Source organism: Canis lupus, chromosome 17 (genome assembly GCF_011100685.1).
Source record: "Canis lupus familiaris isolate Mischka breed German Shepherd chromosome 17, alternate assembly UU_Cfam_GSD_1.0, whole genome shotgun sequence".
In the NCBI taxonomy this organism is placed as follows: domain Eukaryota; kingdom Metazoa; phylum Chordata; class Mammalia; order Carnivora; family Canidae; genus Canis; species Canis lupus.
The window spans coordinates 40,064,116-40,079,189 of NC_049238.1; the positions used below are offsets into that span (position 1 = coordinate 40,064,116).

Here is a 15,074-nt window from a genome sequence, read left to right on the forward strand (position 1 = left end):
GCCTCTGATTTACAATTAGGGCAAAGATTCTCCATTCTGGCTACCCCTTAGAATCTTTTAGGGGGCTTAAAAAACAAGGATACCAACTCTACCCCAGACCAATTAAATCATATCCTTGGAAGAGTAGATGTGAGATTCTATAGGTTCATTATCTCTATTACCTTTGCGATCTGTCCACTTGAGCTGGCACCTAATGCAGGCCCTCATCACCTCAGTCTGCTAATTAAACAGTATTTTAATCGTTCTTTCCTTGTTTTAAAGAGTATTGGTGGTGGTGGTGGCAAACAGCAGAGAGCTGATAGTCATCGAGGGCTCACCTCATACTGGGCATAATTCTAAAATCATGATAATGCATTGGCTCATTTGCACACAATTCTTGAGATCAAGTCCTCTTCTGATTCCCATTTTAGAGACAAGAAAACCAAAGCAATGCAAGATGAAGTAATTTGGCTAAAGTTGTACCAATAGGAAGAGGCAGGGTTGGATTCAAACCCATGGTGTTAAAACACCCTCTGACACATTGATGGTTCTCCTCGGTGTCAGGTTTTGCTCCTACACACACATATGTGTCTCAGAAGTCAGAATGAAATGCTCTGACATGAAAACTGAGAAGAGTGGTCTTCTCCCAATCTGTAGCAGCGCAAGTTAATGTTAAGGTCTTCTCCCATAAATATTTCTTAAGCTTTTGAGGGCTGTTTCTGCTCTTTAAAAAAAATTTTTTTAAAAGTAATCTCTAATACCCAATGTGGGGCTCAAACTTATAATCCGAGATCAGGAGTCACACACTCCACTGACTAAGCCAGCCAGGTGCCCCCTGCTTTTCTTTCTTTCTTTTTTTTTTTTTTAAATTTATTTATTTATGATAGACATAGAGAGAGAGAGAGAGCCAGAGACACAGGCAGAGGGAGAAGCAGGCTCCATGCACAGGGAGCCCGACATGGGATTTGATCCCGGGTCTCCAGGATCGCGCCCTGGGCCAAAGACAGGCGCCAAACCACTGCGCCACCCAGGGATCCCCCCCCTGCTTTTCTATATTAGAATATAGAATGTGATCATACACACTTTACTAGAAAATTAGCCATTTTGTTATCTAGTGCAATGTGTCAACTGTTCAAACTTCTCTGCTCTGACAAAATAGGGAGCCCCTGCTCCACCACCATGCTGAATTAGTGTCTGCAGAGCACATATTTGCACTGGATGAATGACTGGCTGTTGGAGATACAGGCATGGAACCTCGAGAGTTTAGGAATTTCATATTTTACGGGAAATAGTAAGTGAGAATGAGTACCCTAATTTATCTAAAGAAAAGAGTCTATGGGGATCCTTGGGTGGCTCAGCGGTTTAGCACCTGCCTTCGGCCCAGGGCGTGATCCTGTAGTCCTGGGATCGAGTCCCACATCGGGCTCCCTGCATGGAGCCTGCTTCACCCACTGCCAATCTCTCTCTCTCTCTCTCTGGTCTCTCATGAATGAATAAATAAAATCTTAAAAAAAAAAAAAAAAGAAAGAAAAGTCTAGAAAGAATGGAAGCTTAGAGAAGGCAAAGAACTGTTAGTGTCTCAGAGTACAGGCTTCTGGAGCCATGAAAGGAGGAGTCCAGGAAGCAGAGGGCTGAAAACACTGTCTGATGCCACCTGTGTTGAGAAAAAGCAGGAGCAGTGCTTGGACTCAGGCATGAGATGGCAGTTGCCAAGCCGAGACAGGCTGCAGGGGATTAGCAGGACAAATGATGTAGTGATGGAGGTGGGAGTCCTGCTCTTGTGGGAGAAACCAGGGATGAACACCACAAGGGAAATAAGATAATGCTTGCAGGAGGAGGAGGGCTGGACACAGGGCTTTTATTTTATTTTTCAGAGACGGATGGCTCTGTGCGATAGGAAGGATGGGAAGGTCAACAAGTAGCTGTGCTAGTTTTAAAGGGAACTTACTTCCTCTAACAGTAGATGGAGATTTCATTTCATTTATTTATTTTTAAAATATTTTATTTATTTATTCATGAGAGACACACACAGAGAGAGAGGCAGAGACGCAGGCAGAGGGAGAAGCAGGCTCCATGCAGGGAGCCCGACATGGGACTCGATCCTGGGTCTCCAGGATCACGCCCCAGGCTGCAGGAGGCGCCAAACCGCTGTGCCACTGGGGCTGCCCTCATTTTATTTTTAAAATCTATTTATTTGACAAAGAGAGAGAGAGAGAGAGAGAGAGAGAGAGAGAGAGAGAGAGAGAGAGAGAAAGAGTTGAGAGAGTGAGCACAAGCAGGCAGGACAGCAGACAGAGGGAGAGGGTGAAGCAGGCTCCCTGACGAGCAGGGAACCTGATGTGGGACTCGATCCCAGGACCCCGGGATCATGAGTCGAGCAAAAGCAGATACCCAACTGACTGAGCCACCCAGGCACCCCTAGATAGAGATTTTAGACAACATGCAGAGAGACAGTTATGTGGAGGGAGGAGAAGAGGGAGGGCCGTGCTGTCTCAGGGTCCACTGGAGTGGGCTGGAAGATGCCACAGGATGGGTGGGAGGTGAACAAAGACTTGAAACAGTTAAAGAGAGATAGCTGTGCCAGGAGGGGACAGGCCAGGTTTGTGGCAGAGTGGATGTGGGATGCCATGTCCTCCACCGTGACTGACCACTAGAGGGCATCAAGACCTCAGGCTGGGCCACGCCAAATGGGACTCTTGAGGACCAGAGAGATACCACCTGGGCCTGCTCCCGGGGCTGCTCAGGCCTTGGTGATTGACCACAGAGCCTCCCAGAGGCAGCCTGCACGGGACAGCTGCCTGGTCACTGTTCCCTACACTGTCACTGGTCTCTCCTCGAGACGGTGGGAGACGGCTCTCCCCACCTGTCTCACCAGTGGATGGCAGCGACAGTCACCTGAGAACTACACATGACATTATAAACTTTCAAGGGCTCTGCCTCCATAAGCCGCTCTCATAATTACTGGAAATCATATGGGCTCATCGAGCCTTTACTTATCTTCTATGTAGATCTTCTTTCTTAACTAGACTCTAAGCTTTTAATGAAAAAAGGCTGTCAGAGTATCTTAAAATGAGATGAAATAATATGTCTGGGATTAACTTTAAAGCAACCCAGGGTAGTAGGAGGGGGAGTGTGGGTAAAGGGATCAGGTGAAATTTTCCATAACAATATTTTAAACACCACCACATTGGAGCACCGGGGTGGCTCAGTCGGTTAAGCATCTGTCTTTGGCTCAGGTCGTGATCTCAGGGTCCTGGGATCAAGTCTCATGCTCCTCCCTCTGCCCTTCCTCCCTGCTCATGCTCTCTCTTTCTATCTCAAATAAACAGATAATATCTATCTATCTATCTATCTATCTATCTATCGCCATGTTTTCCCAAGTCTCCTTGTCTGTAGAATGTGTAGGTCATGCCAGTGGGGTTCCTTTTAGCTGCACCCTCTATGATTCTGAGGCTCACCGTACAGTGTGTACCACCAGTTACCTTAGGGGTGTGTGGGTCTTAAAGCTAGGGATGAGAATGCCCGAGCTCCTAAGAAACGTCCTGGAAGGCAATGTCCTGGGACCATCTCATGGACATCAGTCCACTCTAAGTCCTGAGGAGGGGAGACCTGCTCGGACCCCATTGCTCCTGCCTCCCAGGACCAGCCAGATCTTCCTCCCGGGCTTAGCTGCTGCAGTGCTTGACACAAAGGCCTGAGCTGCCCTAAGCTACCCTGCTGGGGTTTTTGTTTGCATGTGTTTTAATTAATTCTTTCCTATGACATCCTGTATAAAAGAGCCTCTTCAACTGCTGTTGCCTGTAGCTAAGAGGAGAAGTGGCAAGGCAGAAGGAGCTCCAGCAGAGAGAAAGGACACCACCGCTGCCCAGGTGGAGGGGCGGAGGGATTCTGAAGGCAGCGGGAAGGACCAGGGGCACCAGTCAGGGTCAGGCCAGGCGTTTCTAATCACACAGCATCCTGGTGGTACGTGTGTGTGTGTTCAGGTGGAAGGGGTGGAAGAGCACACAGGTAACACCACTACACCCCTGCCTGCTCAGCTCTTCACCCGAGGCACACCCTGGGGCAACACTGCTAGACCCCATCGGCTTCGGGAAGGTGGAGGGGACGCCTGGACGCCGGGTGAGGCGAGGGAGAGTATCCCTCTGGCACTTGAAGGGGAAACAGACTTACCAAGTGTGCTGGGGATGGTGACCTGGTGTCCTTGACCGTGGCACTGGAGGGGACATCGAGGAGGGGCCATTTCATCTGCAGGTACTGCACAGGGGACAGAAGACACAAGGCATCTGGTGAGCTGAGGTCTCGCGAGCACCCCGAGAGGGCAGAGGAGGCCTCTGCAGTTACTACTGTTGGTTTACTGCTCCTGCACACACTCCTTACCATCTCTGGGGAGGGCACATGCTTATAATCACCCCCACCCCCACCTCCATCATTTTGTGGGGGACACTCACAACAGCTCACCAACCATTGTATCCCAAGAGCCCATCGCTAAGGTCAGGTTCCCCTTGCTCCAGTCATGGGACAAGCAGGGCTCATCAAGGGACCAAGAGCTCCCAGATGGTGATCTTGTCCCATTCCCATCGCTTCTAGTATCACACACAATACTACCTAAGAAATGGCCTCCAGGAGTAGCTGGGGGAGTGAATGGATAAAAACCATCTGCCCAACACTTGAAGAGTCATGAGTCACATCTATCCTTACTCAAAGATGCGGATTTAACTTCAAGCTACAGCGTTTCTTAACCTTGAAAAGATGACCCCGTACCTTACCCTGTATTATTGCAGAAAATCCAAACCAAACAGTAAACCCTCAACATTACACACACATGCAAACACACTTTCTTGGAATAAAACGCCTCTCCTCAACCTTGGCGTGGCAGTCTTTGGCAAGGGCCTGGAAGAGAATGAGTGGGGAGGAAGTGAGGGGCCCTGGGTGAGCTCGTTTGGGGTCTGGAATCAAATGCTCATGGGTTCAGGGTCTCACTATGTCCAATGGAGGCTGTGCAACCCTGTACAAGTGTCTTAACAACTCTGAGTCTCGGTTTCTTCATCTGTAAAGCAAGGCTAGGTCAACGACTTTACTTGTTGTGAGAAGGATTAGGGACAATGTCAAGTATGGAACACAGCGCTTCACACGTGGGAGACATTTGAAAAACGGCAGCTATCATTTCCATAAGCAAACCATTAGTCTTTGCCAGGGGCTAAAGCACACATGTTGTCCTAGTGTCAACACTGATACAGTGCTTCTGGGCAGCAGACCAGCTATGCAGCCTCTTCACAGAATTCTTGAGGTTACTTTGAAAATTACACCTCCAATGAGAAATGATGGCTCCAGGAAGAGTTTCAGAGAGACAGAAGTAAGTCTCTGAGTTATCCCTTGCTCTGGTCATTCAATTTCAGGGAAAAAAGAAATTGTGATTTGGTCTGGAGCTACGTATGCAGGATTGGAAAAGTAGGATGGGCAGCGCCCCTTTGCTCCTCATCAGCCACAAAAAAATGGGCTGAGAGGGGCAGGCTCTGGGCTTTCAAAACAATGTCCACAGGCAAGGATAGTAGCCATAGGACACACCTACAGAAGGCCAGTGAGTCACACACTGCAGGTGGGATGTGCCAAATGGGCCTGGCTGTGGGAGGCGTGGGAAGTGGGAACCCTATAAAGAACAGTCTCCACTCCGGGCCCTCGGGTATGTACCCCTCTCCCCCTCCCCGCTGCCATATTGACTACAATTCTGTTCCTGCCTCTGCTGACCCTTTCCACCCCCACTCATCCCTTACCCTGCCCAGAGCCAACACTTCCTAGATGAATTAACTGGGATTTCAATGCCTTTGGCAAGTTAAAAGGACTGGGCAAACACTGGAATCATTAGTTAAAACTCATTTCCTCAGTGAATAACCTGTGTGCCACGCGAGCAGTTTCCAAAGCCTTTTCACATATGTAAACTGGTTTCATCTTCACAGCAACCCTGCTGTTACAAGTAGGGGTAACTGTCCCAAGTTTTCAGAGGAGCTAATGGAGGTAAACACAGGGTGACCAGCCCAACTTTATGGGAGAGCTGCCGCTGAGGTCCCTTGACTTCAAACCTCACACCGTTCACTGCAACATGAGTCAGAACGCTTCCCATAACATCACCTCTTGAAACCGTGTCCCCACCCCAGCTTTTTCTTTGCTCGGATGGATTTTTCTCTCTCCCTTTCTGGCTTGCACAGGGCTGGCCACCTCAGAGCTGAATGAATATATATACACATCAACATTCTCCTATAGGGATGTTTCTCTAGAAGCAACAACCTGCACATTTGTTTATTTTTGGAAGTTGAACTACAATCACGAATACCACATGCTCAAGAGAAGTGTTCCGAATCCACCCCCAACATGAAACAGAGTAGGAGGGTTCCCGAAACCCACCAACTCTACCAGCATCTGGTTTCCTAATTGGGAGTCCTAAAGACACACGCTGAACATCTTCAGCCTTGTTGGCTTACCAGAGATGTTCTCAGATAAGAACCCATCTGAATCCTAGTTTGGGAAAGAACATTATCTGCTGACCTCTGGGGTCGTGAGCCAGAGCTGGCTTATGGAGTCTAGTGCAGGGTTTCTCAGCTGTGACACTACTGGCATTTTGGGCTGAGTATTGTGCGGGCTGTCCTGTGCACTGCAGGATGGATGTGTAGTAGCTTCTCTAGCCTCTACCTACCAAATGCCAGTAGCTCCCATTCTCCTGCCCATTTGTGAAAACCAAAAATGTCCCCAGACTGCCAAACGTCCCTCAGTGAGAATCACTGCTCTAGAGGCTGGAGAGCTGGTACTCCTAGACTATGAGCTGCATGAGGGTTTGCCTTCGGACTGGGGCTCTTGAGGTGTAAACATGCAGAGACACAGATACTCAGAGCAAGTGCTTTTAGTAATAGCTACTTGTTTTCGATTGTCTATCACACACTTGGTGTCTGATCTACCCACTGCCTGGAATTCCAGTGGGTGGAAGAGACAACACTGTCCTCTTTTCTCTGTAGGGTTCCCTCTCACTCAATGACTCTAACTGAGACTTGGAAGCTTAGAGGTAGGTGAAAACCTTTAGCCTTATCCAGCACTGAAGCCTGGCTCCATAGAGATCTGCCAGACATTTGGAGAGAGCAGTTCTGGTCCAGAACTGTTCCTGCTGCAGCCAATGGGGGTGGGGTGGAGGGCACCAAGGTGCAGGTGTGCATGTGCACAAGTAAGGATTCATTCTGGGAGGCGGGAAGATGAAGGATTATCTCCTCCCTCTTTCTACTTTCCTGCCTTTTGAAGATTTTGAAACAAGTGATGAAGGGGGGTGGGGGTAGACCTATAAAAAGACATTGGAGCCCACTGTAGCTTAGCTATCAAATGACTCTGGATCGCAATTCTGAAGAAAGGAGCATTCGAAACAGATAGCTGAGCTTCCCAGAACCATGAATCCAGACAGCAGGAGCCAGCAGCACCCCTGTAATCCTCTCCCACCTCAGCACCAGAAATGTGGAGGTGGCTGGGCAACTCAGAATTCCCGGGTCGGGCCTAACCCAATGTTTAGTGGCAATAAAATTCTCTTTGTCTGCACTTTTTATCTGAAGCCAGCCCCACAAATTACCATGGGGCCAGCTATCAGTGGGATCATGTCCTTGGGGATTAAGAGAGGTGTGGTTAAGCCTACAGTCTTCACATGATAGTGCCATGTGGGCAAATTAAAAATTCAGGTTTCTCCAAGCTTAGTCTAGGTTCCATCCCACTGATTATACCTGGCTCCTGACCAGTGCATCATGCTCAGGCTGCAGCATAGTGGAGATGGTCCGGCTACCTCCCTGCCTTATGTAAAATACGGAACCTGTGTGGCATCAATGCAACTGATGGCCAAGCAATAGCAATGGCTGGCGCTCATGAGATGCTGTCTATGAGATAAGTACTCTCTTCTGATGCTCAAAAACAGAAAGAAAAAACCAGTCCTCAGGCACCTGGGTGGTTCAGTCGGTTAAGTATCTGCCTTTGGCTCAGGCCATGATCCCAGGGTCCTGGGATCCAGCCTCCAATCAGGCTCTGCTCAGTGGAATCTTCTTCTTCCTCTCACTCTGCCCCCCCCCCCATCTCTGTCTCTCTCTCAAATAAATAAATAAAATCTTTTTTTAAAAAAAGAAAGAAAGAGAGAAAGAACCAGATCCAAATGGTGAGTATTACCACTCTTGATTTACATATGCATGTTTACATATGATTTACCGTATGTCGTGACTGAGACAGGACAGAGACGCAGTTCCCTACTCTTATGGAATCTAGAAAACTCTTTCTGGGGATTGGCGTTCCACAGAACACAGTTGGGGAGCTGACGCTATTGTAGTTCCCAGTTAAGTAGACTGAGGCTATGGTTTAGAACCTGTCTTTATTAAGGAAGGACGCTTCTGTTCATACTTTTAAATTGTTTTCCTTGAACAGTTGTTGAACTCTCCCAGAGCCACCAAAATGGTCATGTGCTTTCTCTTATTTGACTCAGCTGTAATGTGTATACAGTGACGGATTTTTCTTACACGAAAGCACTCTTGCATTTCCCAGGTAAACCTTGGTTTGGTGATGGTTGCCTGTTCATTCTTGCTCTGTATTGTGGAATGCTAACCACGAGTGTCTTAAGACTTTTACTTTTCCATTCATTCCTAAGGAAGAGTGAACAAAGGTTTTCCTTTTTGTGATATCTTTATCAAGTGTTGCTATCCGTGTTATCTTGGCTTTATGATTTATAAGGGGGGGCTGCACCTCTTTTCCTTCATGCTCTGGCTCCCTTTCTGCTTCTTGGCCCCTCCTCAGTGGCCTCCTTGGGGTGAATGCTTGGCCAGGTGGGCTATTTCCATTCGACTCGGGCCCAGGGAAGGGTGCCTCTGAAGGGTGCTCTAACCAGACAGCCAGAACCCCCTTTCCTGCAGGGAGGCGGAGAATCGTTCCTACAGGATCCCTGCTTAGCTTGAAGACTCTGCAGCAGATTAATTGCAGCTGTGCCCTGGAATTTCCCCAACATACAAATCTTCATGATGTAAAACAGCTGGGAGGAAATCCCAGCATGCCCCGTACAGAGGCAGAACTGCCAATGAGCTACGGAGATTAACCCTCCACCTCCCAGAAGGCAGCAACGCGCCCCCCCCCCCCACCCACCCCTGGGCCAAATCTGCCCCTTCCAAGCTTGCAGTGGTGCGGACAGGACTCTACAGGACTCTGGGTAACGCCCACATTCTCCCCATTCACATGTTCTCACAGAAAACCCTTTAGGCAGGGCCCAGGCAAGAGAGGAAGCAAAGCTTCATGTTACAGAATCAACAGCGGTGCTCCCAGAAGGGGTGCACTACATTTAGAAGGATGGAAACTAGTCATCTCCAAAAGCTTCCCAGGTGAGAACATCCCACCCCGCAGAATTCCTTCCATTTCTTGGTGATAGCGACAGGCCAGCAGCACAAGGAAGGGCCTTTCCTCAAGCTTTCCTGTCCCGCGGTTTCTGTGCTACCACAGCAGAAGCCTCTCAGTTTAGATGACCACTCTTTCCTGCCTCTCTGGTCCCCAGTGATAAACAGACACTCTGGAACCCCAAAGCCAGAGCCCCTCGAATAGAGAAGAGGGGTCCCCCAGACCTCCCTCTTAGGAAACCATACGGTGCGTGCAGCCACCCAGGAAGACAGGATAGAAACCCAAGCCCACAGGCAGACAGACAGCTATCCACCACACAGTGACAAGGACATTGGGCAAAATGCAATATTTTAACACAAAGAATCGTATTATAAATGAAAACTTAGGAATCAGTGATCAGTTGCTCTTTACATTCTGCCACAGTTGGGGATGTAATCATTCCTCATCGGGACTACTGCAAGGGCTCCCCAAATTCTCTAAGAGTTTAGCTTCTAAAAACTAGCTCGGGATCCCTGGGTGGCGCAGCGGTTTGGCGCATGCCTTTGGCCCAGGGCGTGATCCTGGAGACCCGGGATCAAATCCCACGTCGGGCTCCCGGTGCATGGAGCCTGCTTCTCCCTCTGCCTGTGTCTCTGCCTCCCTCTCTCTCTCTCTGTGTGACTATCATAAATAAATAAAAATTAAAAAATAAATAAATAAATAAAAACTAACTCATGGGACACCTGGGTGGCTCAGTGGTTGAGCATCTGCCTTCGGCTCAGGGCGTGATCCTGGGTGCGGGATTGAGTCCCATATCGAGCTCCCTGCAAGGAGCCTCCTTCTCCCTCTGCCTCTGTCCCTCTCTCTCTCTCTGGGTTTCTCATGAATAAAATCTTTAAAAAAATTTAACAATAATAAAAACTAACTCATCAGGGGGTGCCTGGATGGCTCAGTCAGTAGAGCAAGCGATCCTTCATCTCAGGGTCATGAGTTTGAGTCCCACTTTGGGCATGAAGCCTGCTTAAACAAAACACCAAAACAAAATCCAACTAACTCATCAGATCTCCTCCTTGCTTAAAATCTTTTCCTGGTTGGCTGCTGGGGGCCAAGGGATAAAGTCCTCAACTCCCCAGGAATTTGGGGCCAACCTATACCTTCTAGTTTCAACCCTCCCGGTTCCCCTATCCATCTACTCCTAGCACCCCCTCAACCTCCCCTCCCCCACCTCGATGCCAACTGCACTTCAGTTTCTACTACTACACTCTGTGCCATTTGCTCGGCTGCTCTCCAGCCTGGAGTATCCTTTACTCAAAGGAAACTCTAACCCCTTCTTCAAAACCCTGTCCCAAGGTCACCTTCCCAGCTCCCCACAAAGTGCCAGTCACTCTCACCTCTGGGCTTCAGCTGTCTTGGGTGTTCCCATGGCACTCGTCATGCTGTGTTGTTGTTATCCATTTACAAATGCTTTCTATCCTTTGGACCATAAGGTCCTCAAGGGTCACATCCACATCCCCACTTTCTCGCCGAGAAGACAGCATTCATGATGCATCCAGACCCTGTCCCATGTTAAACCTTAAGTACTTACCAACCTCCTAAGCCCTAGGTTCCACATCTCTAACACTGGGTTGTCCGGTCTTTTCTGAATCCTTTAGAGATGTGGAACACACATAACGGAGCTCCTTTCACTCTTGAGTGATTGGCTCTCCGGTTAATTGGCCTACTATCGCCAAGAATTTGTAAATGCAGCTTGGAGGCTGTGACACCCAACCCTGCCAGTTCCTGGAGGCCTGTTAAAGATCCTCTATCTTCTGTCGAAATGGACAGAAGTTGATCTAAATTTGAAAGTCTACCAACATTGAGCAATGGGCTCATTAGTGGGGAGACAGAAATGCTCTCCCAACTAAGAACAAATGTTTCGTTTCAGGAAATCACTGAAGATAAAGTGAAAGTATTTAGAACTGGTTTCCAAACATGATGAATTAGACAATGTTCTGGGAGAAGTATAAAAAGCAAAGTTTATACTCTTATCCCTTATTTTCTTTGCTAAAGATGAGTAGTTTCTACACTCGCTTAGTTTTGTGGGTGGCACTAAATCCCAAACACACAATCACCTTCTTTGTTTTGCTCATGTGTAGAAGGTGGGGTTCCTTCTTAAGTTTTTGTTAATAGGTGAGTTGTTACAAATAAATCCAAAATGTCTTAATACAAGCTAATTTTTCATGTAATAAGACATATATAATTTTCCTTGGAAAACTTTATTTATTTATTTAAAAAACTTATTTAGAACCACATTTCTGCAGTGTTTTAAACCAACAAAATGACTTTTTTCTCTGAAGCACCTGTCACAGCATTTAGGTCAGCAAATATTTTTGGAGCCCCTCCTTTGCATTGGCAGTGGAGGGGCTCTAAAAATATTTCATGACTGAAGAGTAAACTCAAAAATAAGAGTGGATTGGTTAGGTTTCAGTGTTCCCATAAACACCTATTCCCTGCCCATTCTGTCAAATAATTCCCTTCTTTCCTGGATGGTCTTCAACTATTCTCTTCCTCTTCCAACTCGTAGAATCTGGCAATTCTGCAAACCAGACTTGACCAAAGGTTGGTTTTGCATTTGCCTTTGGCTCAGGTCATGACCCCAGGCTCCTAGGATCAAGTGCCTGTGGGGAGCCCGCTTCTCCCTCTGCCTATGTCTCTTTTATTTGAAAGAGAGAGCAACAGCTCGGAGGGTGGGAGGCCGAGGGAGAGAATCTTCAAGCAGACTCCCTGGAGCCCAACACAGAGCTTGATCCCATGACCTGAGATCATGCCCTGAGCCAAGACCAAGAGTCAGATGCCCAACCGACTGACCCACCAGGGTGCCACTTGAACATTTCACCTTTAAAATGGGGGTATTTTACTTCAGTGGCCTGCAGGCAGGGACCTGGACCAGATGGCCTCCCATGGAAGAAAAACATGAAATGTGTGTCTAAACCCCAGTGGGTTCCCAAGAGTGGAGACTGCATGGAGGTACTCAAGAAACAGACTCTGGAGTCCTCACTGGCCTCTGCTCACAAGCTGGACCTGAGGAGGCTACCCATCTTTCAGCATCTCTGGTTTCTCATTTGTAACATGGGAATAATAGCAGCTACCATCTGGAAGAATTTTTTTATCTAGTGCAGAAGTCACTTGGGAAAGGACCAGGCACAGGGCTGAGCACCCGATGAGCTCTCAGGAAATATGTGTGTAGTCATTAAAATTTAAAGTTACTTTTCTCAAGGAGCCTATTACCTGTACTTTCCCCAGGGACAGGGAAGAGCTAATTAAGAGAGCCGACCACTCACTCATCTCTGGGTGCTACAGGTGGAGAAGTCCTGCTCAGTGGTTTGCTACTGAATGTGTGATGACCAGCTCTCCAAGCAAAAACCCAAACAAAAACCCCGCTCTGCAGCAGTTGCCGGTTTCGCAGTGCAAATATTCCCACCACAGCTGATTCCAAGCTACCACAGTGAGTCCCTGACAGCAGGGTTGGGGAGAGAAGCTGATGATTGGTGGGGTAGCAACTGGCTCTGGTACACATCGCCCGCAGGCAGGGGCTGAGGGGGGCTCTGGCTTGCTGGGGCTGTTGGCTCTGTTCACAGACCCTGGAAGGCCGATGCATGCGGTCCTTGGCTAACATGGGCCCAAGGTCTGGATGCAGGGTTGGACCCTCTAGACAGGCAGATCTCTCTGTGTGCTCCTTTCAGAAGGCACAGGGAAACTCTGCCCCTAGAGCACTGGGCATCCAAAACAAAGTCAAAGCTACACAAATCGCTACTGGGTCCTCATTTCTGAAGCTTAGAACTACAGGCCTCCTCCATCTAGGCAGCCTCTCACACTGGCTGTGATCTTGGGGTCGGCTTGGCCTGGGCAGTTTCTGTTCTCACTGCTGGACACATATGGTGACATAGTCACCATAGGGCAGCTTTGTAGGAAGTGGCCTGGACACCTGGCCCTCCTTTCCCTCAGCTGAACCCAGCCTGCTCCCTCTTTCTCTCCCTTCTGCCTTGGGCCGTGTCATGGCCATGTCTGGTCTATACTGGCAACACTCTCCCCTTTTCAGGTAAGATCATCTATCCCGGCCCCCAGTGTGGGCTCAGACTTGGCTGAAGAGCCTAGGCCCCTGCACAGAGCTTTGTGCCCTGTTCTCTGGCCTGCACATATGCACCCCCACCTTGCTCACCTAGCACCATACTAGAGCGGATTTATTCTGTGGAATGGCTCCATGGTATCCACTGTACAGAAATGCTGTAATCTACAAACAGTCCATATTCACAGACATGTAAGTGCTTCCCAGTCTTTGCTGCAATGAATATCCTCGAACACTCATCATATGCTCACGTATTAACACAGCTGTAGATTACTTTCCCAGCTGGGAGGAGAGCTGCCAGGTCAAAGGTTTAGGTTTTGAGAAGTATTATCAAATTTCTCAGTCTACACTGTTACCAGTAACATAAAAAAGAGCTTATAACCTTGCCCACAGGGTCATCAAACATACTGATCTTTGCCAAACTGACAGGTGAAAAACGGTAGCTCCTTATACCAATTTGCATTTCTCTTGCTGTGAGGCTGGGAATTGTCACATGTATAGGTAATGATCTGAAGGACACGCAAAAGATGTATGTGGCCAAGAGGAAGTAGACTTACCACCTCCGGAGCGGGAGGGTGGGGAAGGAGGGAAGGTATGGCAACTGCCAGGGCAATGGCAGCCTTGGTGAGCTGTGCAGGAAAAGGATTTCCGTGGCTCCTCAAGAGTTACAAAGCATGGTGCAACCTCTACTGCATCTGCCCATCTGAAGAAGGGCTGATCTAAGGGTATAGCCTGTGGGGTGGATGAGTGTGGAAGTGGGGGGGGGGGGCAGGAAGCTGCCACTGCTGCTTGGAGCTTAGTGGGCAGGGGAGCTAGTGCATGGCCATCTCCCTGCTTCCCTTCCAGTCCTTCTGCTGGCTGGCTGCTCCCCTTCCTCACCACCTTCCCATCCATGCCTCAGCACTCAGTGGTCTGGCTTTTGTTCCAGTCACTCATCTGTCTCTATCACTGCAAGGGCATTGAGGACTTGAGAAAGAGAGGTAGCTTTGTATCTACCAAACCCTGCAGGCCTCCTGCAGACCCCATATTATTTGGCAGATCTAGGGGAACATGTTTCCCACCCGGAAGCCCTCCCCTCCCTTACCTCCTATGGTCTCGAGCTCTGTGTACCCTCAGGTTGATTCACCTGTATCGACCTGAATAAAAGTCTCCCATGAACTGTTTAGGGAGAAAAGTCAGTTAAAGAACCTGGAAGGACAGTTACCAAAATGTCATCACTGGGTTTTAGCATTTCGGGCAACTTCCTTACTTTCTTCTTTGCATTTTTCTTATCCCTTTGAAATTTTTACAATGACCATGTGCTGTATCATAGCAAGAGTAAGCAAAGCTACTAAAATGTGTCCTAGATTTAATTTTCTTTCCCCAGCCCGTCTTCAAGTTTCCCCAACTACAAACCTCAAAATCTGCCTTCATGTCTTCGCTTCTCCACCTTCGGTTGGCCAACAGCTTCCATGGGTTCTAGACCTCTTTCTAGACTGTAGGGATTCAAGACCTTCTTATCTCATGGCTGGGCTACTGCGGCAGCCTTTTTTCTGCTTCTGGTCTCCTGGCTCTGAGTCCATTCTGCTCCAGACTCCATCTAGGGAGCACTAGGAGGTAGCCAGACAGTCTGAAGGGGGAGGTG

At 48.5% G+C, this 15,074-nt stretch overlaps 1 protein-coding gene across 1 annotated transcript in view; it reads right to left on the reverse strand.

Annotated features, from left to right (window-relative positions):
* TCF7L1 (transcription factor 7 like 1) overlaps positions 1 to 15,074 on the reverse strand; it is a 159,764-nt gene that overhangs the window by 15,657 nt on the left and 129,033 nt on the right. Inside the window, exon 6 of the mRNA XM_038562405.1 lies at positions 4,150 to 4,233. Within this exon, the coding sequence (XP_038418333.1) occupies positions 4,150 to 4,233 (84 nt within the window). The remainder of the gene's footprint in view (positions 1 to 4,149; positions 4,234 to 15,074) is intronic.